The following is a 25,018-nucleotide window of genomic DNA, read 5'->3' as shown; positions in this document are numbered from 1 at the left end:
TCTGCATATCTGAGGTTATTGATATATTGTAGATAGGTCTATATGATATGCTGGTACCACATGAAAGTGGATGGCTAGAGCCTCATAGCTCTGCTCGGGGTCTGGGGGGATTGAGAAGACAGTGGTGAAGGAAAATCCTCCCACTGGTTAGAAATTCAAGCAGCATATATGACTGTACCCTAAGTCTGGGGTGAGAGTAGAGATCTACATGGATACTTGGGCAGCTGCTGATGGTTTGGCTGGATGGTCAGGACCTTGAAGACTGGTGACAAGGAAATCTTGGACACAGATATGTGGGTGAACCCCTCTGAACAGGTGCCAATTGAAGATACTTGTCTCCCATGTCAATGCCTCCAAAGGGTGGCCACTGTAGAGGATTTTACTAATCAAGTAGACACTATTCTGTGCTATGTGGCTATCAGAGAGCTTCCTTACACAGCTGCCGCGGTGCCTGCTCTATGAATGCCCATGAATGAAGAGGCCATGCAGCAGAGACAGAGGATGTGGCCATAACAGAACTCCCTCTGTGAAGGCTGAGCTGGCTAATGCTGCTGCTGAGGGCCTGATCTGCAAGTGCCAGCGATTCCAATGTGGTGAGAAATGAATTTTGCCAGAAGGGAATATAAACCTTGTCAAACTGAGCTGGTTGGGACATCTTATGAGTTCCCTTATTAAGTTAAATGCTTTGATATAGGTTCATGTTTTATTTTCACAGGAGTCATGATTTTATATTTTTGAACTTTATATTTTAGCAGCAAGCACAGTTGTTTCTTAGATTTGGAGTAGCCTGGGTGTTAGTAGTAAATCCTCTGGCCCTGCCATTGGTTAATATCAGCTGGATCAAACAAATGAATAAATAACCTCCACACAAAACTTCTTATCCAGTTTGCAGTCAGACTTGGCTATAATCCCCCCTCTGCCACTTAGAAGCTGTACAACTTTGAAAAAAGTTTTTCAGCTCTCCCTGCCTCAATTTCCTAATGTAAGAAATGGAGGTGATAAACTGTCTGCCTCATAGGTTGTTACAAGGGTTACACGAGTTGGTATGTACAAAGGCTTTAGCATACTGCCTGGCACATAGTAAAAGCTCTTTACAGATGAGCTTGTATTATTAATATGAATTGATCAAGGTTACCAGGCTCACTTCCACCACTGCTAACCCAGATGCAATTTGTGATATTTTTGGTGAGCCTTACCTATACAGTTTCTGGTTTTGGTACCTAGAGACCACCTACTATTTTTTCATATAGATTTTAACAGCTTTATTGTGATATAATTCGTAATACCACAAAATTCACTTTTAAAGTTTAGATTTCAGTGGTTTGTAGTATATTCAAAGTAGCGCAACCATCACCATTGTGTAATTTCATTATCTCAAAGGATATCCAATCTCCTAAGTAACCACTGATCTACTTTCTGTCGCTAGGGATCTGCTTATCATAAAAGAGGCAGATTTCATGTAAATGGAATCATTCACTATGTGGTCCTCTGTGCCTGGCTTCTTTCACCTCGTATGTCTTCAAAGCTCATCCATGTTGTAGCTTCAATCAGTACTTAATTCCTTTGTATTGCTAAATAATATCCCATTGTATAGATATACCACACTTTGGGCATCCATTCATCAGCAGTTGAACCTTTGAGTTGTTCCACTTTGAGCTGCTCTGAACATTTGTGTTCAAGTTTCTGTGTGGACATGTTTTCATTTCCCTCAGGTACACACCTAGGAGGGGGAGGCCACCTATTACTGGGGAACATAGGCAGGTTGGAAACAGCGACTTCTGGTTCCTGGTTTACATGAGTAACCAGGCAAATGTTAAGCATTCCCCAGTGGTGTGTTGGTTAGATAACCTGGGGTTCAAAGATAGGCAATTTTTGTTGTCACAGTCTTTGCATAAATGTTCATACCGTATTTGCACTGAGTTTTTCTTATGTATGTGGGTAAATCAACCAGCACATTGTTTCTGATCCCATCTCCTCCCTGGAGGGTCTGCATCCTTTTCACAACTACAGAAACAGATTCATTTCACTTCTTTCACCAGAATTACCGTGAGTCCACCCACCGTGGAGACTGACCAGTCCTGAAGGCCAGCCTAGCTAGCACCAAGCCCTAGTTAAGAGAATGAGGGGTTGGCAGATACTCTGAAGACTGACCTGATTCTCCCCTCTCACTGGTGAGACAGTGAGTGGTTTAGCTTCATGTGCTCCCAAAGGATCTACAGATCAGAAGATTCACTGAGACCTTTCCCCAGCTTGCCCCCTCATCAGAATTCCCAGCCCACTTTAGCCCTGCCTGATCCCTATCTCCAGGGAGGGGCCTTAGGGTCTGTGTGTTTAACTTGCTGTTGAGCCAGTGGGCACATTTGGGGAATGCAGATCTCAGATCTACTAATGCCTGCTCAGTCTGCAATCCTAGGCTTGGAGGGAAGCTTCAATCCCACTGCCAGTTAATCTCTGAACTCAGCAATTGGGCTTACCCCAGAATCCCAAGGGTCTTCCTTTGAAAAGAGTGTCAGGGATTCACAGCTGGTCTCTTGCCTTGCCCACTGCCTCTCTGTGCCCAGATACACTGCTTTCAAAGTCAGTATGACCCAGGGAGTCTTTCCAGGGGACCCTCCAAAGTCAAAACTGTTTTCATAATAATAGCGACTCCTTTTTCGTACGTGTGGCTTTTAAAACTCTGATTTTCTCAGGAGTTTTCAAGAGGCTACTGATGGGTGGTAGAATATGTGCTTCTAGAATCCTGTGTTTTATCATTTTTCTGTTTTCATTTCTAATATGATAAATATTGATAGATAAAAACCACATAAACAAAAAGCTCTTTGGGGTCCTCAATAATTTTTAAGAGTGTAGAGGGATCTTTAGATGAAAACTTTGAGAACCACTAGCCTAGATGAATCTTTAATAATTACTATTTTGATACATGAGTAGGGACTGTAGGGGTGAGAGGAGAGGAAAGAATGAAAAAGGAGGAGAGTAGGGAGGAGGGGGAGAGAGACAAGGAAAGAGGTGAAAAAAGGAGAGAGAGGAAGGAGGAGATGGGGGGACAAGGGGAAGAATGAGGGAGAAGGGACAGGAGGAGTTGGAAGGGAGAGGATGAGAACAGGAAAGGGAAGAGGGGAAGGAACTTTAGAGCTCTCCCATTTCCTAGATGAGGAAACTGAGGCTGAGAGGCATTTAGATATTATATATCCTGTAAAAGTGGAAAAGCTCAGTCTAAACCTTTGTCCCCATGCTGTCCCCCTCTTAAGATCAATCAAGTGTTAGCAGGATCACCTTCTAGCCAGATGGCCAAGCAACTAGGAGAGGCCAGGTTGCAAGGGCCCTTACAACTTGTGCTATTTTAAAGTCACTTACAATCCAGGGAAGGGTGTGGAGGAGGCCCAGGATGGGAACAGGGTAGTGGATAATGGGTGCCTGCTCTGGCCCTAGGCTCACTGGCACAACTCCGAACCCAGACCCACTCTGGGAGACCAGCCGCCCAAAGCAGCCGCCTTGATTTTAGTTCACAGGTATTTCCCACACCACCTGTCATCACACACCTCCTTGTTAAACCCCTTCTCTGCCTAACCTTTCTCTTCTCTGGCTGAAAAGGGGGTGTCCAAGGCTATGCAAACCTGTGGGCACATCTGTTTGGCCTCTTCACCACAGTGGTTTAGTACCTTTGCCTCCTAGTCCTCTAAAAACAAAAGAAAGCCTTAACAAACTCCACTCAGTATTATTTTCAATATGCAAAATACGATTTATTACCTAAAGTTTAATCCCTAAATCTCCATGTAGTCTGAACACCCAGGTGAGAAAGGTGGCTTACTGCCCATGGGGGTGAGCGTTGGAGGGAGTACTTTCTTAGGGCCCTGAAAGTCACTTTTCTGATTGTAAAGTTAGGGACTATTTTGAACATATACTGATGATACCGCCCACCTCTCCAAATATACAATCTTGAATTTGCTTGCGTCTGAGTGACTTCTCCTTTGCCCTGTTTTTCTTCACTTCTGGGAGGCCCAGGTCAGAGTGCAGACACATGGAAGGGTCTGTGGGAGACAGGGAAGGAAGTACCATAACTAGGAGCCCAGGAACAAATTCAGGAGAACCTTCTGGGAGCGGAGCCTGGGATTTCACAGGACACGATGTGGGGCCAGCACTTCAGCAGTTGGCAGGAACTGGGTGGACATGCTGCTCGTTTCCCTGACCCGCTGCTCAGAATGGAGTCCGCTAAAATGGAGAAGGTGCTGAAAGTTGTCCCTCTGGGCTATGCTCCCGCCCTTCTCTCTTTTTCTCAAGGTGGGTAGAGCAGCAGAGATGGAGGGGGTACAGACTAGGGGAGGTGAGTAGGGGCCTTTCACATTGTCTCTTTCTACTCCAGGACCGACTGTGTAATAAAACCCTTAATAAATGTTTTCTTGGCAAATGATTGAATATAACCATTATGTTTATTTTAAAAGAGTTTATGGAAAAGCTGACCTGGGGAATTTTTGACTCATTTTGATATCTGAATGAGTAGTTTTGTAGGTGGGCCTGGTGCACCCTCTGAGGTTTACAGGCCTATCAGATTGCCCCAGGTCTGGAAGGGCCTCTGCAAGCAGCAGAGCCTGGGGCTGGGCCTGCAAAGCTGGCAGGAGAAGGGCCAGGCTGCAGCAGGGCCACGAGAGGGACCGAGAATATGGGGGACTCAGCATGCACAGCCCTCGGACACCACAAGGACCACTCAGAGGGCAGGCCTCACCCAGGAATGGTTTTTGGTTTGAGGTGACCTTTTATTTCCCTAAGTTTAGCATCCTGTCTTTATGAATGAGGAATTTTCTAAAACAAAGGATAAGCTTCTACACTTGAAAATAAGGGATCCTATAACTAAAGCACTTGGTATCTTCCAGAAGGATCTGCTGAGTTTTAAACAAAGGCAGGATATTATGTTTTTTTTCCTCCGTATAAGTGAAGCAAAGACATCATCATTCAAGAGCTATCGATCTGTGTATGTAATTATACTTGCAATGCAGTAAATATGAGTATAATTGATATGGACAAGATTCACTTTAGCTTGAGTAGATGCTACTAATCCTAATACATCTAATACCAGAAATAGGTTTTTAAATAAGTTTACTGTCCTCTGTTCCCACACAGAAAGGTTTTGGTTCCTCTGAGAAGCGTTTGTGTCCCAAACAGCACTCAGCTTTTCCCTCTAATGATAGAAAATGTCCCATCCTCCCAATACAAGCCACCATCACAAGATACACAGATCAAACCTGTCTATTTTACCCATATCTCTGCTTCATTTGTAACATGGAAATGTTTTGCCTGAAAAAAAAAAAAGACAAGAGGAGGCAAGGCTGAAAAGGATACTTTCACAATAAGAACACATGAAAAAGGACTGATTTTGTCTCATTACATTTGGAATTGGAATTTTCTTCTATGACCAAGTAACGTGGTCCTCACATAGTCCATTAAAATCATCAGTTCCTGGGGAAGGTTTCAAACGTCGAAATGCACACTGAGAAAAATCATCTCTTAAAGTGCTCCAAAAAAAAAAAAAACTTGATTCCAGGAAACAAAACGGAATATAGTAAATGGTCAGTTCTACTGGGAATAGTAGAATTCTACCAGGAATAGAGAATGAGTTGGGACTAGGATAATTTATAATAATCTTAAAAACAGATATATTTTCAAAAATGTTCAAAATGATAAACACTGTACTAGAAGGTGTTTTCATAGTGTTGGAGGTTCACACTGGGATCTTTCCAGGGTGATGGTTTTAATAGTAATGTTGGAGACGTTTGATGAACTTTCAGTCACGGAGCTGCTCACTTGAAGCTAAGTTGCAAGAAACTCTCAGACCCTCTAGAAGTAAGATCTATTTACATGTGATGATTTCAGATTCTATTCTCAGCTGCCTATGTGCACTGTGATTAAGCCCAGACCTGCAAAGACACAAACAGATAATCTTCAGTCTGTTTTTCAGTTGACATTTGTAAAATCTGAGTTTAAAGAGAGAAAATCAAAGTCTTTAATACACAAACATACACACTGCATCCAAAACAGAGCGCTCACATGTCTTAGAAGGATAATACTTCATTCCTAGCAACTCAAAGGTGCTTCTTTGGCCCTCACTTTCCCTCTCCCTTAGTTAACTGTCTGAAGGGCATCTGTGGCCCCCCCCTTGCTAAAGAATGGTAATTCTTAGACTGACAACTGGAATTCTCTGTACACATCCAGCTCTCTGGGTATACTGACATGGCTTTATTAATTTAGCAAACTCTTGCCCAGGATGATGGAATCACAAATAACTTCACTGTTTATTTCATGAATTTTGAAAAAAATCCATTTATCCTAGGACTGGACTATTCAATTACTCATTTTAGAAATGACACACACTTCTTAGGATAATATGAAGCATCAAATGACCAGCTACTTTTCTAGATAGTCTTTGAAATTCTCTCCCTCCCCTGACCCTGTGTCCAGCAGTCTTAAGCTATGCCCCAAATTTGTTCAATCCTACTTAAATCCCTCCATCAAAAGATTTACCTTCAATCAGACCCCTAAAACCTTTGGCAGATAATATCTGCCTTTGCTCTCTCCTTCTGAAATGCTAATAAGACTGTCGAGTCTGTGATCTTCCATAGTGAAGTGAGTTTTATTTGCTGAACAGTTATTTTGGTGGCATTTCTAGGGAGCCAACGCCTGACACAGTCATGGAGCTCTTTGAGCATCTAATAAAGCCATGAGGACACTATTCCTGGAAAAATGCACACATATACACAATTTAGCGTGTAACTGCATGGACTTCATAGGTCTCCTGAAGCCTCTGTGTGGACTTCACAGGGGTCTGTGACTGGGATAAGGACCCTGGTGCTCGTGGGAGGTGAGATTGGCAATTGGATTTGTCACAGGCTGGAATAGACTTTTAGGGTATCTGTGCTGGAATACCTGCATTGATGGGAAACTCACTACCTCCCAAGGCAAATCATTCCTCTGTGGCTATAGGTTTGAAATTAGAGCTCTCTTTGGCTGCCCAGGCCCGTCCTAGCTTACTCTGACCTCTCTGCTTTCAAGAAGACCAATCACTCCTGCTCTCACACACACAGTAAAGTAGAAAAGCCTCTCTTACTCTGAGGGTATGATCCCATGATCCTGAACAAAAGGCAGTCCCATCAGGGGAAACTCGTAGAGTACTAACACGGTTTTCATGTCCAAACAAGATGGAGACTCGAGACCCCTTGAGGACATCCCAGACATTGATGGTATAATCATTGTATCCAGCAAACAGCAGGCGACCTTAAAGCAAGAGGTAAGATGGTTACTCAACCAGTTCCTTCCTTTTTCTTTTCATGACTCTGATTCATGTGCTCATTCATTCATTCATTCAATAAACAGTGCTTTAGAGCCCACTATGTGCCAGGCACTGTGGTTTGCCCTGGGGATTCAAAGAGGAGAAAGCACAGTTGCTGGCCCCTGTGGAGGGTGACGGTGGGCAGGCTGACTCCTGTATCACTGCAGCACCATGTGGAAGGGGCTGTAATGGAAGTGCTCAGCTATGTGTAAAGTGCTATGTGATCACAGAGGAAAGGGGATCAAAGAGGATACTATGGGAGAAGCACTATTTGTGTTGGCCTTTGAGGGTTGAATAGGAGTTTGCCATGCAGAGAAGGAAGGGAAAATGATGTTCCAGGCAGCAGCAGCAGCACAAAGGCACAGCTGCATGGCTGGAAGGTGTCTGGGAGAACTGAACGGTCCACTGACACAATATGCCAGCACTGCCCTAAGTTCCCCTGGTAGCCTCTCCAGCTGTGAAGGCAGAGGTGACGTGAGCTTCGGGGCATCAAGAAGGGGACTCTCTCGATTCACTCCCTCCACCTCTGAAAAAAGTCCCTTTTCAAGTGTGAAAGGGAAAATGGAAGGCTGGATAGGAAATGCCTAAAGGCATAGCAGATAGAGTTCTGATATACCATTGTTCTGAAGAAGAGTGTTAGATGGGCCCAGCCTTCATTTATGGGCTGGGGAAGCTGCCTCAGGTTGGGCAAAATGTGGTGTCAAAAATGCATTGGAGGAAAACCATGCAGGTGTAGACTCTTGGCAGGTGGAGCCTAGGAAGTTCAGCTGAGGGGAAGCTTGCCAGATTCTCTGAGGTCCTGTTTCACAGTCCCAGGAAAACCTTACCACTGAGGGAGAAGTCCACGCTGGAAGCTCCAAAGATGATGCTCTCTTTGGAATAGATGGCGACCTCCCTGTCTGCCCGGAGGTCATAGAGGCGACACTGGGGTGACAAAGAGGACAAAGAGCCACTTGTTTCTGGGTCCTGTTTGGTGCATCAGTGATCACAGAGCTACAGGCAGGTGCTGGTAGCTTGTGTGGTTTGAGGGTCAAGGGGAAAACCTTTCGTTTTCTCTCAGTATTTTCTTCCTCAATCCCAATTCTTATTATATCCCCACGAAGCACTGGAGATTCAAAGAAACAGCAAACGCAGATTTCTTTAGTACAAAAAACAAAATGTAAGCCTTTTTTTCTGATAAGGAATATGTGTTCTATGTAGAAAATTCAGAAAATCTCAGAAATGCATAAAGAAGGAAATCCTAGAGATATTTACTAACACCTGGCTATTTCCTTCAGTCTTATTCTACTTTTTAAAAAAATAATTACTTATTTGGCTGCAACAAGTCTTAGCTGTGGCACACACAGGGTCTTCAGTCTTTATTGTGGCATCAGTTCAGTTCAGTTCAGTCGCTCAGTCGTGTTCGACTCTTTGCGACCCCATGAATCACAGCACGCCAGGCCTCCCTGTCCATCACCAACTCCTGGAGCATACAGCATCTTTAATTGCAACATGTGAGATCTAGTTCCCTTATCAGGGATCAAACCCACGACCCGTGCATTGGGAGCTCGGAGTCTTAGCTACTGGACCATCAGGGAAGTCCCAGTCTTAATCTATTTTATGTGTGGATTTAAATGGGGTGAATGTTTCATTATTGTTCCAATTAGCACGATGTTATGAACATTTTCTAATATCATTAATAATCTTCAAACAATGGGATTAATGTGGTTGTTATATTCCTCATGTGGATGTATCAGAATCTACTTAGCCATATTCTGCTAAACGACTTGATTGTGTCTAATTTTTCTCTTTTATAAATAAAATTATGAGGAAGCCATGATCATTCTGCTATCAAAATCTTTATATGCATCTTTAATATTTTCTCAGAATAGCTAAGGAATGGAATCCTTAGAATTGTTTCCAAGAAATTACAAAGGATAAGGAAAGCTTTTAAAAACCCAAAATGTATACCCTTATATTTTGTTAAATATTCTTTGGCATACAGAAGTTTTAAATTTTCATTATTATCAAACTCTCAATCTATTCCTTGTAATTTCTTTCACAATAGCAAACTAAGGTGAAATTCATTATTTAATAAGTTATTTGCTATTTTGAGAGCACAGTAAGGTTGTGCCTATTGAAAAACCGGTCAACATTATTTTGCAACTAGTATCAAAAGCCTTAAAATTAGGCCAGTTTTTGACTCATCAAGTTTACATATGAGAATTCATCCTAAGGAAACAATAAGAGAGGTATCAAAAATATTTGCTTATAGCAGAGTTTTTAAAGGGGAAAAAAACCCTTAAAAAAAACCTAAATGTCCCCGGATTGAAGACTGGTTAGTAAATGATGATATATCCATAATATGGAAAACTATTCAATCATTAAGAAAATATAATGTAGGAAAGTATTTATTGGCATGAGAAAATGTTCACAATCTATTGCTAAGTGCAAAAAGCAAATTATAAAACAGCATTTGTTTAAAAACTAAAAAGACAGAAAGGAATTTACTCAACTGTGATTTTTCTTGTGTAGAATGATTAACAAAATTTAGTTTTTCCCCCCTAAGTTTTCTTTATAGAAGTCATATCAGTTCTGTAATCAGGAAAACAATTATTTTTGAAAAGTAAAATTAAGTCAGCATATCTCTCCTTCAAATAGGAAAAGCTCTTGAGGACTTAAACATACCGTAGCATCATCTGATCCCGAAGCAAAAGCATCTCCACTTGGGTAGTACCTGCAGAGAGAAAGTGTGGGGAGAAGGCACTTAGAGCAGTGATTCCCAATCCTGGGTGACCATCAGAAGCCTCCGGGAAGGCCGTCCCACGCTGGGCCCTCGGACTCTAGGGACACAAGGACTTCTCATTACAGAGACCGGAAATGTAGGCTCAGCCGGAAGACCCCACTGGCCTACCTTAGTTTCTTCTCTGTAAACAGGGGACAGTGACACTGGCCTTGCAGAGGGTTGATGAGGATAAATGAGACAATATGTCTATTTGTATCTGACACTGAACACAGGCAGATGCCTATATCCTTACTTTCCCTTGATCACACGCCCCATTCCAAAGGCTTGGCCAGAGCTCAGGGATAAGACAGTGCTAACAAACACAGACACTGCAATTGGATGAAAGGGGACTACAATGACCACTCACTACAGGGGATACTTTTGGCAAGTGACTTTGACTGGCCCAGCCTCAGTTTCTTCATCTGAAAAGTGAGGAAGATAATGTACATTTCCTAAAGACTGAATAAGACAGTATACACAAAAAACATGGTATGGGGCCAGATAAAATGCATGCAACAAATGATATTATTACTGTTACAGTCCTCCTCTCCTCAATAATCAGGCCATCTGGAGAGAGGGTACTGTAAGTTGAAACCTGATGAACATTAGAAGAGGGTTCTGGGTTGAGGGAACAGTATGGGTGAGAGAATATACAATTTTAAGCTGTTATTTCATGAATATATAGGAATTTATTTTTGTAGCTTTATAGTCTATCCCTGTATCTTAATAACTTCACCTACTGTAGTAATTTCTCAAATTATTTCCTTGGATTTTCTAGGTACTCTCTACACATCTGCAAAAACTGATAGTTTTTTTCCCCTTCCTACATTTAAGGTCAGTGAGCTAGAAAATTCTTATTAACATTTCTGCTAATAAAGTAATTATTCTTACTGTGTTCTAGCTTTTAAGGGGAATAATTCTAGTGCTTTCCTCTAAGTAAAATGAAGATTCTTCAGTGGTTATACTTTAAATGTTGTCCTGATGGTGCCATCTTCCAAATGGATACGTTAAGTCCTGACCTCTCTCTTGGAATCCAGTTCACAGATCTGGCTACCTACTTGACATCTCCACTTGGTCATACAATAGCATCTCAAGCTTGGCTAGCCCAAGACAGAACTCCAGAAGCCATGTGCAACCATTGCCTTCTCCCTGCAGTGCTTCCAACCCTCCCAGTTTTAGCAAATGGATCAGTGTTTATGTCCTTTATAAAAGATTCAGGTTCCCTGAGCTCAGGGTTCTCCTCCTGAAATGCAACCCCCTGCACATGCAGGTGTCATTTAGTCCTTTTCATGTCACCCTGTGATACTGGAGCTTGGATAACTAGCATAGCTACTACCATCACTATTAGTTATCAACTATCCTTCATCTCTAACCCAGGAATCTTGTGCCTTTTACCAGCACCCATGAAACTCTGGCAGCCTTACTTGATGGCCTGCAATTAGGGTAAAATCTCAAATCCTTCCCAATTCTAGACATTTCTATCCTCACTGTGTCTTCTTTGGTTTCAGCCACCATCATTTCTATCTGGAACTCACACAACAGCCTTCTAACTGGCCATAACACTTCCATTCTCATTCCCCTACAATGCATTCTCCACACAGCAGCCAGAGTGATCTTTTAAAGACAAAACATGCATCATGTTAGCCACCTCAAGTGGTCACCTGGTCTTTTGTTAGGTCCCTGAGCATCTCATCTCCCTGATCCTCCTCCCAGCTCTTTGAATGCCTGGGTCCTTCACTATCCTGGTATCAATTTAAACATCAATTTCTCAGAGATGCTTGACCAGTCAAAGAAATAACCTATCTCCATCACAGTTCCGTTTTACTTTTCAATGAAACTTATCAGTATTTTTGTACACTGCACATTTATCTGTGCTTTGTCTTGTTTGTCTTCTATAGGAAAGTAGAAATTTTTATCTTGTTTAAAACAGTATTCCCAGTTCCTGGAATAATGTTCAGCAGATAAGTACTTAATAAATATTGGTTGAATGAATGAACAAAAAACACTGACTTCGTTTAGACAGGAAATAGCCATTGCCCCTGGTGCAATTACATTGAAATTCTCCAAGAAATCTGGAGTACCGATCGGTCTCACCACACATCAGCTGTTATTGCTGGAAAAGCCTCTCTCAGCAAAGTAAATTGAGGCTGGAGGCTAAGCATTAGCCCAGGCTGGGAGACAGGGGAAAATAGAGAAGCTATGTGAACATTCTACTCACGGACCGGACACTATTGATGTCAGATTCGTGTGTTTCAAAGGCCTGCACGCACTGTCCAGAGCGCATGTCCCACACCATGGCTTTCTTGTCACATCCCTGCAAACGCAAAGTTGCCCAGAGTTATGACTACTGCAAGGACTGCCCACACACAGGTATGAGTTCTCGTTATGTCACAGAGATCGTTCAGTTCCCATTAGTAAATGGCTCTGACAATGTGCTTTTTTTTTTTTTCCCTGAGACTAGCTTTATTTAAGGCCACTTCCCTCTGACCTCAGGAGGTCAGAGCTAGGTCCTGGGGTAGGGGGAGCAAAAGAAAGTACCCAGACACCCTTTTTATAGCACGTTTTCTTCTCTGCCATCTTTCTAAATGGCTGCAAGTTCTCCAGGGCCTCCTTCTCCCCTTCCTCCTAGGCATTTCTCTTCATGTTCCCCCCTCCTCTCTATCTCTGCTTCTATAAGGCCAGAGGGGAGGGCAAGTGGAGAGTGGGGATGGTGGGACCTCCCAGGCTTGCCTCAGGTGTGTGGGGCAGCCTGAACACAGGTGGCCAGCCAGGTGCTTCTGGCCAGCTATAGCCCAGCAGCCTAGTCAGGGGGGTGCCCATAGTCAGCTGGGTGGCTCAGGCAAGTCACTTCCCTGGGTTTCCACCTCAACACCTATAAAATGAACCCTCTCTGGGTAGCTAACATGATCCAGAGAATCAAAAACACCAAGTTTATGCATAGCATCCTGCTTCTAAGAGCATTTTGATAAATTTCTGCAGAGCAGTCTGTGATCAACCATGAGCAGTATAATTAGATTCTCAAAGGACAAACAGAAGGAAAAATGGGTTAAAATTAGATTGCTGGTTTCAGCTCAGAGGAAGGGGTGGGTGAGGTACCATACTGATGTTTCAGAAAGACCTGCAATGGGGATTCAACTCTCCAACATCTTTACTGAGAATGTGGACAAAGGAATCAGAGTGTCTTCAAATCTTTGGAGGACCCTAAACCATGAAGTTTAGTACTCTGAAAGAGAGAATACGATCTATAATGATATCAACAATCTGAAAAAACAGTGTAGTTGATTGGAGATGATAAATACAGTTATACAAAGACACGGGAATTAAACTTACATAGATGGGGCCAAATATCCAAGAAAAAAATCAGGGTCCCTGCCAATTAGAGGCTTCACAACCCTCATCTGAGGTCCAGAACTAAGAGGTGGGCAGCTTGGAACAAAGGGCCTTTATGTCTTCCAGTTGCAAACATCATTAGATGGTGTCTGCATCTCTGTCCCCTCCCACCACTGTCTCTTGACAGAGATGAGACAGGACCACGGTCAGGTCAGCCAGCTCAGTTCTCCACACTTATTCCCAGATGTCCTAGAAATACTTGTCTCTCTTACTTGCATAACACACTGGAAACTCTTCCCTCTACTATTCATAATACAGTAGAATATATGGGGAGGTGGGGGGCCAATGCTTTTGTGCCTTCTGCACAATTTACAAAGGATGAAATGTGGAGTCAGGCAGCAAAGGTGGGTCCCAGGTGTCCTAACTCCTCGCTGGTGCTCCTTTGCCATGATGGCCTGCCTGCCCGACTCAGCCTTCAGACACACTGTTCCCTGTGCCTGGGAGCTGGAGGGGCTGGAGGCTGGCAGGAGTGGGCTGGGAGAGTGTCCCACTTGTGCCAAAGCCCTGATCACACCACAGCTATGCCTCACTGCTGTTTCTACCTGAGCTGCCTGGTGCCCTGGCTGCTGTCTCTACTGCTCTCGGATGCCGACTCTCTGCTACTCAGCCAAGGAGTCTCAGCCCCGCTCCAGGGGTGTCCCGTTTAGTCCCACAGATTGACAGGAAGTGCCACCCTGAGGCTCCCTGGTGGACAGAGGGCTCCTAGAGATCTTCCTGGGATCTTTACCCCAGACACGAAGGTGTTCCCAGTTTCTGATGGGGCCAGGTCCAGGCAGAGCACGTCGGCCCCATGCCCATGGAAGCTCTGCAGCAACTGCCCGCTCTCCACATCCCACAGGGCACATGTGCCGTCGCCGCTCGCCGTCAGGATCTGCCGCCGGAAAGCACAGGAAGGGTGTCATTAGGGCCTCTGGGGAAGCCAAGCAGACGCTTGCAGTTCGCTTGCAGTTCCGAAGGCCACACACACACACACACACACACACACACACACACACACACACACAGACACACACACACACACACACACACGCCCTTGCTTAATCTGGACTCTAGCACAGAACTCTTTCTCCAGTACCGAGACCATTTTTGACACCTTGCTGTCGTGAGCTGTTTACATACCTGTCCTCTTGCAGAGGATGAAATCTGATCTGGAGGCCTTCCTGCAGTACCTGCCTGCCTGACACATAGGAAGTGCTCTGTGAACACCTGCTGAACAGAACCCCCAGCGGGTCCCACAGGCAGCCAAGCCTACCACTGAGCTTCCCAGACATTAACGTGCGCCCCACACCCAGAGGCTCCCTGGCCCACTGAGTGGTGTGGACACACACGTGCAGGGCCAAGGCCTTTGCTGTGTGCTGACCACGTCCAGGCCCTCCACTAGGTGGCAGGGCTGAAGAAAGACCGTGCCTTGGTCGCTGCTCTCCTGGAGCTCCATTAACAGGACTGGCAGGAAACCCATTTGACTCCCTGTCACCGTGTTAATCAATTCCAGGGCAAGCCACACTTTCCCAGTGCTGCATTAGACAATACTGAAACCAACTAAAAATAAACTAGCTGCTTGCTCCAGGAAATAACCTGATCCTGTGAGATAAGACTCTGAACTAACTAAACAACTTACTTATCAGGACTAATAGCTTTGTAAAAAATTAATGAAACAGAGTGTGCTGTGCTAAGTCGCTTTAGTCATATCTGATTCTTTGTGACTCCAAGGACTATAGCCCACCAGGCTTCTCTTTCCATGGGTTTCTCCAGGCAAGAATACTGGAGTGGGTTGCCATTCCCTTCTCCAGGGAATCTTCCGGACCCAGGGATTGAGCCTAGGTCTTCATTGCAGGCAGATTCTTTATCTTATCGTCTGAGCCACCAGGGAAGTCCTCAGTCTAGCTCTTTAATGGAAATTTTTCCTGGCATACTTTTTGATCAAAGAAATGAATAGTTTTTAAACGTTAACAGTAAATTCTTAATCTTTAAAATATTTTAAATACTTGTAATCTTCATTATAATGTAAGTAAAAATAAAATTTAAAAATCAAACATTCATTATGATAAATGCACTAAACAGATCCTCTAACTCCACTGTCACTCATTTATTTTAGGATGCAGAGAACTTGCAGGTCTTATACCAGCCTTTTGAGGTTTCCATTTTTCATCCTAGATCCCAGGGCTGGAAGGAGGCTTAGTTCATGAGTTCAGTGGTACCCAAAAAAGGCCATACATCTGAATCACCTGTGAAGCTTTGTGTTAATAATAAAATAATAAAAGCTAGCACTTATTGATATTTACCAAGGTTTATATCAAGTACTTCTGGAGAAGGAAATGGCAACCCACTGCAGTATTCTTGCCTGGGAAATCCTATGGACAGAGGAGCCTGGTGGGCTACAGTTCATGGGGTTTCAAAAGAGTCAGACACAATTTAGCTACTAAGCAACAACACTAAGTACTTTACATGAATCATCTCATTTAACCCTCAGAAAACCTCATGAGGGAGGAATATACTACCATCCTCCCTTGCAAGTGAGAAAAACGAAATACAGAGGATAATAAAACCTTATTTAGAATTGACCAGCTAGAACATCAGACTAAACATCTTCTGTTGCTTTGGCTGCTCCTCACACCCAAAGACGTGAGGAACGGCCACGGCAGCAGCCAGGGCCACTGTGCCCCCTCCTGCACAGACCTGCGAGACTCCTGGTGGCAAGGAACAGGGGTAAACACTGCCCTCCCAATCAGAACACTGCCCCCAGACAGCAGCCAAACAATTTCCCATCACCAGGTCTCCCTACCACTACCCTTGCTGGCCCACCTCCTGACATCACTCAGCTGAAACCAGAACGGGCTTTAGTCAGACTCACACAATCTCCTCCTTCAAATAAACCCAACCTGCCCCAGCCCCTGCAATGGCCGCCTACCGTCTATAGGGTCCGCTCCACCATGCAGGGCATGTAACCTAGCCTTCCTACCTCTCAGGCTGCCTGCCTCCCACAGTGCTCCCCTCACACCACACTGGCAACACACTGTCCGCCAAGGCAGCCTCTCAAGGCATGTTTATGACCCCCTACTCCTGCTCCAGGCTCCCAGCCTCCCTGCTGTGCAGCCACCACTGGTAGCTGGCCACGTGGGTGGTGGCATCTATGAGGGTTTGCTGGAGAGACGTGACAAAGGCAGTGTAGGATGTTTAGGATTCTGAAAGAAAACGCAGCCTACGTATTACCTCCACTTTGTGGCTTATTCAAAGTAGGGTACAGATTTTCTATATGAAGCCTTCTTTTTTCCCATTTGTTAAAACAGAAGTCTAATATAGGTACAATGAGGTGTGCCAAGTGCACGACTCTGAAAGTCAGCACCCAGTGAAACTCTATACACAGAAGGACCTTGGGACCACTTCTCTGACTCAAGAAAGGAATTTCCACCACCCCAGAAGGTTCCCTGATCCACTCCCACCCCCACCAACTCAATTAGAGGAGGAGGTTTGATATGGCAAGGAATTCATTTCAACTGTACCAACAATCAATAGCCCCGACTTTACCTATTTCTGATTTTATTAAAAACAGTAATGTAACTAGGAGTTCCCTGGTGGGCTAGTGGTTTGGATTCCATACTTTCATCATTGTGGCCTGGGTTCAATCCCTGGTTGGGGAACTGAGATTCAGCAAGCCATGTGGTGTGGCCAAAATTATAATATATATTCTATTTGGCCTTCCTAGGTGGCACTAGTGGTAAAGAACTCGCCTGCCAATGCAGTAGACATGAGACAGGGGTTCAATCCCTGGGTTTAACGATCCCCTGGAGGAGGGCATGGCAACCCACTCTAGCACTCTTGCCTAGAGAATCCCATGGACAGAGGAGCCTGGTGGGATATGATCACAGGGTTGCAAAGAGTCAACTAAAGTGACTTAGCCTTCTATATAAAATTATATATATATATATATAAATTATATACATATAAAACCAGTGAGAAGCAACAGGAGCTTCCTCTTAGGGCCAACTGCTGGAGCATACACATTCTCCCGTAAAGAGGGATACTGGAACAGTTTCCTCACCTGCACCCCCTCTTTAGTTCTCTGTGACCGAACTCGCTCCCCCAGGCTGGCGCATCATCACCCAGGCCCCTGATTTACCTGCATGTCAGAGTTGGTGAAGCTGCAGGCCGATAGGTAGTTGGTGTGCATAGCAACAGACTTCTTTTTGGCAGCCATGTTTTCATTTTTGTCAAATGTCAGTGGATACACAGAACATTTATTATCCAAACCACTAGCAGGGAAAGAAAGAAGTGTCAAATGTTAATACAGGGCAATAGAACATGTTTATACTTTCTCATTCACACATACTTTCAAAATGTTTTCCTTTGGCAGTATTATATGTTGTAACCTATCCCTAAACTTTTACTTTGAATATTTAAAAATGGATAGTAAAACTGAAAGAAAAATAGTACAATGAATTCCCAGATCCCTTCACATGAATTCGCTAACTTAACATTTTGTTGCATTTGTGGGAGCAAATTCTGAACCATTTGAATGCAAGTTGCAGATATGACATACTACATCTAAATACTTCAATCTGCAAATTACATTTCCTAAAAATAAGACCATTCCTTTATAATCACTAACTCATTATCACATCTGAGAAAACTAACAAAAATTCCATAACACCATGTAGTAAGCCATCCATATTCAATTTCCCAAGGATCTCAAGGATCCAGAGCCCAAATAGGTCTACACATTACATTCTGTTTTTATATCTTTTTAAGATCCTTTAGTGGAGAAGGAAATGGCAATCCACTCCAGTCTTCTTGCCTGGAGAATCCCAGGGACAGAGGAGCCTGGGGGGCTGCAGTCCATGGGGTTGCAAAGAGTCAGACACGACTAAATGACTAAACAACAACAAGGTCTTTTAATGGAGGACAGACACAGCTTTTGACTGTTTATAATGAGACTTCATTAGGTCAGTTGTCTTACAGAATGTCACACAGTCTGGATTTGTTGTGTTGGGAATGGCTACCTACTCCAGTATTCTTGCCTGGAGAATTCCATGGACAGAGGAGGCTGGTGCACTATAGTCCATGGGGTCACAAAGCGCTGGACAGGACAGAGCCACTAACACTTTCACTTTTATTAATGTTACATTTAAGTATAACATTTTTAGCAATAATATAAATGTGCTATATAAAGGTGCTACTGTGTATTTCTTTCTTACTGCTTCACTTTAGGAGGCTTGCCATGCTTCTCATCCCAAGATTGGTGATGCCAACTTTGATTACTTGGTCAAAGTGGGGACCACAAGATCTTTCCACAGTAAGGGTGACTGGCTGGTGATTACAAGAATACCTTGTTTTACTGCATTTTGCATTTTTTACAGATTGAAGGTTTGTGGCAACCCTGCCTCAAGCAAGTCTATCAGTGTAATTTTTTCAACAGCAATTTGCTCACTTCATGTCTCTGTGTCACGTTTTGGTAATTCTCACAATATTACAAATGTGTTCATTGTTATTACATGTTTTATAGTGATCAGTGATCTCTGATGTTACTACTGCAATGGTTTAGGAATGCCACAAACTGTGCCCATTCACAACGGTGAACTTAATTGATAAATGCTGCATGTGTCCTGACTGCTCCACCGCTCAGCTGTTCTCCACCTCTCTTCCTCCCCTCAGGCCTCCCTATTTTCTGAGACACGACAATAATGAAATTAGGCCAATTATTAACCCTGCAATGGCCTCCAAGTGTTTAAGTGAAAGGAAGCATTGCAAGTCTCTCACTAAATCAAAGGCCAGAAATGATCAAACTTAGTGAGGAAGGCACGTCAAAAGTGTTAAGATCATTACTATCATCATTTCATGTGATGCTGAAATTATCCCACATTTGGACACTGGGGGCCCCTTCAAGTGGGTCTTATTTTACATTTGATATGACTCCACTGATATGACTGAATGTTCCCTTGCTTCCTGGAAGAAAGAAGGAAGGGCAACTGACCTGAAGGAAACACCTTCAGCTTGCTTTATTCTCTTCCCACGCAGACTGACTCCAAGGAGCCCTGCTTCTATTTAGTGGGGAATGACATTTGGGAGGGGTTCTCTCTTCTGAGGCCCTGTGCCTTTCTAATTGCTTGGAGGTACAGGTGTAGGCCTGGCTAGTTTATGACCAGTGACTGGCCTCGGCAAGCTTGTTTATAGATCATGTGGGTGAGAATGACTGGCACCTGGCTGCGACAACGGACAAGCATGCTCCAGACCGGGCTTCCCTAACCCTCGAGGTGAAATATGTTCTCCTATTCTGAAGCTTCAGAGTCACTGCTGTAGTTCTGTTGGGATACTCACACTTAGGATTAGTTGTCATGCTCTGCAAAGCAGAAGAGTTCTGCAGTGTGATGCAAGAAGAAGGAAGGGCATGTGACTTCACAGGGAGGGGATGACTGGACGCTGCACGTTTAGACCCCTCCTGGGCTGTACCCTGTGCATCTCCTCCTTTGGCTGGTTCTCATTTGTATCCTTTCACTGTGATGAAACTGTGAGCGTTAAGCATAGCGCTTTCCTGAGTTCTAGTTAATTACTGAGCCTGATGGTAATTTTTAGGCATGACCCTGTGCCTACGTGAAGTTGAGGAGAGTCTAGTGGGGGTTACGCCGTGTAACTGCTGAGCTGTCCGAACTCCTTCACATCTACCTTATAACTGTGTCATATGTACATAAATGTGTTAAATATGTATGTGTGTTCACATCTATATTTATACCTATATCTTTTATTGTGGTCCCTTCATATCCTTTTAGGAAGTACATGGGTATACAGTTTACATAAATATTGCCATCCAGTTATAAAATGATACAATCTACTTTTGAGTTATTTAAAAAATGGGAAAATATGAAATGCATGTATGTAAGCAGGGTCTCCAGAGGGATCTCAGCAAGCAGAGAGAGTGGGAAGTTGCCCTAAAACAACAGTCTAGACAGAGAAGATGTGGGGAGTGATGGCTGGGGTGACCCTGGTTGAAAGCTGGAGAAGGCTCCAAAGTTTTTGCTTGGAGGTCCAGCATTTTCATATTTGAAATAAAACCCTTTTCTCTTGATTATAAAAATAAAATATGCTTAAAAAAACTGAAAATAGACAAAATTGTGACAAAGAGAAAAACACCCATGGTCTCAACATCCAGGAGAACTATAATTGCATTTTGGTGTAGTTCATTACAGCCTTTATGCTGACGCTTCTTCTCTAAGTATGGCTGAGCTCCTGCTATAGAAATACTTTGAATGGTCCAGAATTAACACAAGGACAGGGAATTATAGTGCTTGCAATTCTCACTCCCAACTCTGTTAAACTGAGCACAAGAAAAAAATTAAGGCACAATATTCCTATTACTCTTGATGCTCTTTTCACTTACTGTCATTAAGATTTTCCTTTTTAACAGCTGCATAATATTCCATTCAATTCATGGACCATCATTCACTTAATTTCCTTTGGTGGGCATATTGTTTCCCCATTTTTGCTTTATTTTAAATAACAATACAATAAATGTTATTGCTCATTTGTTTTGTTTCTATATCTCTTTCTTTCAAACAAGTTCTTAGATGTGGAATCACTAGATCAATGGTCATAAATTTTTCAAGGCTTTGAATACATATTACCAACATGCTTTCCAAAGTATCTGCACAAATTTGTGGTCCCTGCCAACAGCATCTGAGAGCGGAGAGAATAGATTTTAAACTTATACTAATGTCAATCTGTAATGAAAATAAACTATGAAAGACATTCTGCAGGGTTTTTTTCCCTTGATAAAATTCAAGGAGGATTACACAATGCTTAAGTAATCAACAAAAATTTCAAGTTCTTATCTGTATGTTTTGTTTATAGAACAGTGTTTTATGACTAACAGGACACATGAAAGGCTGCTGTCTCCCCTACTTACCCACATGCAATGGCACATCCCGATGGGGCGTACGCACACGCCATCACCCACGTGCAGGGCATTGTGACTGCATGCTCCTGAAACACAGCACACACCGTGCTTAGAATAAATGAGGGCGCTTCTACACAAATGTCAGCTTTTAACAAGTAAAATCGTTGAGGCATCTACCAAATTACATTCCAGTTTCAAAGGGGTTGAGACTGGTGAGGAGACTCAGCTCTCCAATAATCATCCAAACCTCATATCATATATTCTATGAGTCAAAAATCTCACCTAGCAAAAAGATATCCTTAACATCTTCTTTCTTACTGCTATACTCCCCCTGTTGTTCTGAATGAATACTGGGACTCGTTTTCTTTGAAAAGACTATCCAAATTTCATTTCAGATATATATGTGTGTGTGTATATATATATATATATATATATATGTATATATATATATATACACACTTCATCTTATTTACTCAGATGCTATTTTTAAAACATACTCTTGACTTTTTATATGTGTAGGTTTGTTTACTTGCAAGTGAGTATATGATAGCCTCTGTCCCCTGTGGGTCCTAAATCATTCCAGGCAGGAACGTGGGTGAGGGTGGGGAGGGGCCGTGGAGGGAGAAAAGGGAACCAGTAAAATGGAAGCATTAAGAGGACATCAAAGTCCTCGGATTCTGGCTGGGGTCTGAGTCACCCATATCCTCCTGCATACACAGATAAGCAACCAAGGCACACTTAAAAACTTCGGAGTCTGTGGCCTTACTTCCCTGGGAGCCCTGGGCCCTGGTCCCAGTCCCGACACCAAGGATACATGCAGCCTCACACAGGCTGGCCATCTGATCTACCTCAGTCTCCCTCTCCGCCTGGCGAGGGAGAAGATGGGACCAGATGGTTTCTAAAGCACATTCAAGCGCTGGTCTTCTCTCCTGTTATGGTCCTCTGTTTTTGTAGGGAGACATTGGCCCTGATACTCCCGTCAAGAGTCTGCTGTCACTCCCAGTCTAGCAGCCCTTTGGACACCATGAATAGCCTCAGGGTGTCACCAAGGAGGTGAGGTGGCCCCTCTCAGCACAGGGCCTCCAGCCCTTCTGCTGACCAGCAGTGACTACGTGCCCTGCCGGGGGCCTCCAGTGGCAACACCACAGCTCCCCGGAAACCAGGCAGCATGTGCTTTCTGCCATGCTAAGGCTTCAGTGGAAGGATCCCCACTCCCCTACTCCTGCAGATGCTGAGGAGTGCTGGGAGAGGCAGGGTGGCATGGAGGGAAGCCCTCTGCAAACTGCTATATTGCCATGCTTGTCATTCCCCAGGGGCGTGACCATTTAGGGCTTTGCTCTACAAGGTGGCTCTTGACCAGACCAACTGCCTATTATGACATTTAGTGAACATGTTCAACAGTGCACAATAAGGATGCTATTGAGACAGATATGGGTTTTCTTTTTTATACAGTGAAAGGGACACTGTCTTTCTAAGTAAATATTGGAGCCCATATTTAATATACAGTACTTGTTACCAACACAATGCAGGCACTCAAGCTCACCTACACATAGATTCTGCCCTTTCCATTTAGTTAATAGTCTAAACTTAGGTCTCATTAGGAGCAGTACAAGTCTATGCCAGACTTGCAAGGGGCTCAGACTCCATGGCACCTCCATGAAGTGCAGTTTAACTCCACTGAAGTCTCAGCTCCCCACCCACCATGGGGTCTAGTGGGAGACAGAGATGGAAGAGAAGACTGGGGATTTGGTGTCTCTTCTCATCAATCAGAAGAAAAATCATCAATGCAGTAGCAAGTGTGAATGTGACAAGTTTCTGGGCCACACTCTTTCCTGTTTCCGTGTCAGCCTCCTCATGCTCTTCTCTGGGGCCAAGGGCTGGATTTGAGAGGAATGAATGCTACAGAGGGCTGCGGAGCCATCTGAACACAGATGGGCTTTCGTGGAGTTTACACCCCCAAGTAGGCTCCTGAGGGGCAGGGCAACCACTAGGGTGATGCTTGGAGAGGATGAGGACAGGACTGGGATTCTGGAGTGCCTCAATCCGCCGGAGACAGTGCCTTACCTTGTTAGTGGTGAAGGAATCCCACACGATCACTTTCCCATCCTGGAGGAAAAGAGTAAAGAGTTCAACAAACTAGTGATCACCGCTGGGGAGATGGTGGGGGGAGGCAGAGGTACAAACTGTTACACTGCTAGATGCCAGGGGCTGGGGGTGGGCTGGGGGTGGGCTGGGCGGGGGAGTGGGAGTTGAGTGTGTAACAGGAAAAGTTTCAGTTCAGGAAAGTGAAAAGTTTGGGAGATGGATGAGGCTGAGAGTGGCACAACCGAGTGAGTATACTTAGTGCCACCGCACTACACAGTTAAATCTGGTTAAAATAGTATGTTTTATATTATGTGACTTTTGCCACAATAAAGAACATTTAAAACAGAGGTACAAACCGTTACGTATGATATATTGTACAACATACAGAATATAGCCAATATTTGTAATAACTATAAGTGGAGCACAGAACCTTTAAAACTCGTACATCACTATACTGTACACCTGTAACATATAATACTGCATATCAACTACACTTCAAGAGAAACAAAACAAAAACCAAAAAGAGTAAACAGTTTAAGAATCGTCAACAAGACTTAACAGGTGAACTGCTCAGAACTGCTTGGAAAACCAGAGCAAGTGTCTGGACAATCAAGACCCTACAATGCACCCTTGAAGAAACAGGAATAGATGGGACTATACTTCCCAGCCTGGTGCAAGGCTCAGGTCTAAACCCTACATCCCTTGCATAGATACAATGACAGAAAGCAATGCTCAGACACTTTTTTTCTGCCATTTATAAACCAAGCACAAACTGCTGGTAAACTCTCATCACCAGCATACCCCGAATGTCAGTGAGTTACACCGGGATGAGGTAATCCTGAAATGACCTTCAGATACCTAACAGCCACTAACAGTCTCCGTCTCCTCACCCTCCCCACCAGTCTCTCCTCTCTCCCACTCACCTTGGAGTCCACATTCCCTGCAGGACTGTCTAAGAGCCTCACCCACTCCTGGTCTCCCCACCCCGTGTGGAAGCTGTGGAGCAGTTCCAAGATCAGTCTGACTTCTCCAGGTGCTCAGGAACATCCCCTACCCTGACGTTTCACACCTGCCACACCTATGCTGCAAACATGGGACTCACACCTGTGATAGTGGGGACCCCCGTGTTCAGGAAACGCAGAGCTCTGGGCTGGCGATGCCACGGACAACGTGGCCATGGTCCCTGCAGCCACTGCTGCAGCCCTCACTAGGGGTGCGGGGAGGGTCTATGATCTCATCCATATAATACAAACTCGCCAGAGATAAACCCACATGAGCCCCAGTCCCTACAGCGCAGTCATCTGCCCAGAACGTGGTGTGTGGGCGGTCCGGGCCCCCAGGCTCTGGCCAGCAGTGGAAGAGAATGGCCGAGTAGATTTCTTCCAGCACACGGGTGGAGGATGTGCAATACTCAGGGATGGAGAATCTGCAGCCTCTATGGTGGGCTGGATTTTTCATTAATCACTCAAGCCATCTGGAGCCAAATCTGGTGAGTGAGGCTGATGCCACTTAGGGACACCAGCAAGGTCTGCTGAACTAAAGTAACACAGTGGCTTGCTTCACTTCATCTGATGCT

General features: G+C 44.1%; 1 protein-coding gene across 2 annotated transcripts in view; it reads right to left on the bottom strand.

Moving 5' to 3' along the window:
- Positions 1-5,074: 5,074 nt before the first annotated feature.
- Positions 5,075-25,018, bottom strand: part of GNB5 (G protein subunit beta 5) — a 35,231-nt gene continuing 15,287 nt past the window's right edge. For both annotated transcript variants that reach the window (XM_069596501.1, XM_069596502.1), the window contains 9 exons: positions 23,422-23,463; positions 21,367-21,443; positions 17,590-17,722; positions 14,200-14,343; positions 12,305-12,396; positions 9,986-10,034; positions 8,146-8,242; positions 7,097-7,263; positions 5,075-5,909 (listed from right to left, as the gene is read on the bottom strand). In XM_069596501.1, the coding sequence (XP_069452602.1) occupies positions 5,898-5,909; positions 7,097-7,263; positions 8,146-8,242; positions 9,986-10,034; positions 12,305-12,396; positions 14,200-14,343; positions 17,590-17,722; positions 21,367-21,443; positions 23,422-23,463 (813 nt within the window). In that variant the 3' untranslated portion in view covers positions 5,075-5,897. The remainder of the gene's footprint in view (positions 5,910-7,096; positions 7,264-8,145; positions 8,243-9,985; positions 10,035-12,304; positions 12,397-14,199; positions 14,344-17,589; positions 17,723-21,366; positions 21,444-23,421; positions 23,464-25,018) is intronic.

Source organism: Ovis canadensis, chromosome 7 (assembly GCF_042477335.2).
Source record: "Ovis canadensis isolate MfBH-ARS-UI-01 breed Bighorn chromosome 7, ARS-UI_OviCan_v2, whole genome shotgun sequence".
NCBI classification, from domain to species: Eukaryota; Metazoa; Chordata; class Mammalia; order Artiodactyla; family Bovidae; genus Ovis; species Ovis canadensis.
This window is presented reverse-complemented; position numbering and strand designations above follow the sequence as displayed.